Source organism: Sphaeroforma arctica (assembly GCF_001186125.1).
Source record: "Sphaeroforma arctica JP610 unplaced genomic scaffold supercont1.5233, whole genome shotgun sequence".
Lineage (NCBI taxonomy): Eukaryota > Ichthyosporea > Ichthyophonida > Sphaeroforma > Sphaeroforma arctica.
Window position 1 is genome coordinate 360 of NW_014035325.1, and position 1,693 is coordinate 2,052.

The 1,693-nt window shown below is 45.1% G+C and overlaps 1 protein-coding gene across 1 annotated transcript; it reads left to right on the forward strand.

Annotated features, from left to right (window-relative positions):
• Window positions 1-838: 838 nt before the first annotated feature.
• SARC_14875 (hypothetical protein) lies at window positions 839-1,163 on the forward strand (the record flags this gene model as incomplete). The annotated part of the gene is made up of 1 exon (XM_014290994.1): window positions 839-1,163. A coding segment is annotated over one exon (325 nt), but the record flags the coding sequence as incomplete, so codon positions are not given.
• Window positions 1,164-1,693: the final 530 nt, after the last annotated feature.

Consider the following 1,693-nt stretch of genomic DNA (forward strand, 5'->3'; position numbering starts at 1 on the left):
TACAATGTATCATATATACTTGCCATTTTTGAAATAAATAATGTTATCCCTATGGTATGTTTCATTGGGGCGAATCTGAGAGACTCATAAAATCCCTATATTTAGAAAAAAAAGAAAAAGAAAAGAAAAGTACTCTTGATGTCCTTAGTTATTGTCTTAACCAATAACTTGTCACTTATCAAGAATTACCGACTTAGCCTTCATCAGACTGGCACATCTGGTTGTCTGATCGGAGGATCAACTAGGTAACGTTAATAGTCCCTAGAAACATATATTCGGTTGAGCCATCTCGCTACCGAAGTATTCAGATATAAATAAAGTTGGAAATTAAATATAGTATTAATAGAACTAGACCAACTCTTATGTTTGGTATTTTACTGGGGCCTTTTAATGACCTCATCCATATATGTAAAATGGAAAAGGTATTAAGTAATAAAACCATTAAAGACCATTTAGGAAATTTAAGTTCCTCGTACTATTAAGAGTACGTTTATAATTTACGTTCTGCTTAAGAGTACGTTTATAACATAGAGTCTAATGTGGAGGCCCGGCTATTGCAGTATCGGCTTCGTGGCGAATCGCATGATTTGCCTGCACGGTGGAGTGATCCGGACAAGGTGGTGTCAGTGCAGGCACCACTTACGCATGTGGTAGAGATGGCAGACGGCACGCACCGTAAGTTCTTGCGGGCTGAGTTGAAGCCCCACGTGGGACATCTCTCGAGAGAAGCGAATGCTCGGACGAAGGTCAGGTACAGGCCGACTGGTCCCTTTGAAGATTGGTTGTTGTATCACTCGCCATTTTGGGACTCCATGGATAGTTACAAGCAGGCGATTAGCCACTGCCTGGGGCATACGAAGAAGGCACGCACATGGTCCACCGCTATGAGTTCGGTCTGGGGTCGGTGGCAATGTGGTGTGATAAAGCGGATTTGGCGTGTTACACACCGCTGGTACCTGGATCTGAAACCAAATATGTGCTTCCTGCGCAGTATGATGGACTCTTGGAGCGCATGTTCCCGGATAAGGATAAGCGGGCACACTTCAAACGGCAGGTTGAGAAGTGTTTCGCTTGCGCACAGGCGGCGAAGTACCGTGGTGGACGCCTTCGAGTGTGGGGTGAGCTACAGTTGTCTGAGGATGAAGTTGAGTTGCCGGCACGACGTTAGTTCTGTTAGCAAATCCTCCAAGGTGGAGGTAGAGAGAACGAACTAAACCTCCCACGGGGGTTGGGGGGGGTTGAGAGTAAGTCTCTCTTGCATGTACACACGCGGTGTACATCAGTAGACAGTTTTCTCTTCTTTTGCTTTAGACGTATACGGAGCAGAGGCCGCTAGGCGGCGGTGCTCAGACACAGTGGATACGGTGGCAGCCACGACGGTCGCGTGGCATGCAATCGTAGTGGGGGGTTGTGATGGACTGTGAACTGAGCCCTAGGGTTCTAGGGTTAGGTTTTGGCCGGACCTGTCATCAGTTTTCAGTAATATGGCGTCATCATTATTTTGATGTGAATTTGCACTTAGTGGAATTCACGTGTACAGAATATAGTATACATACATAGTGATACGCTACGACACTATTATTATAACTTGTATGATAGCTATCAATAAACTGTGGTGTATGTCTGAGATATATGGGTAATATACACACACACACACACACACACACACACACACACACACACACACACACAC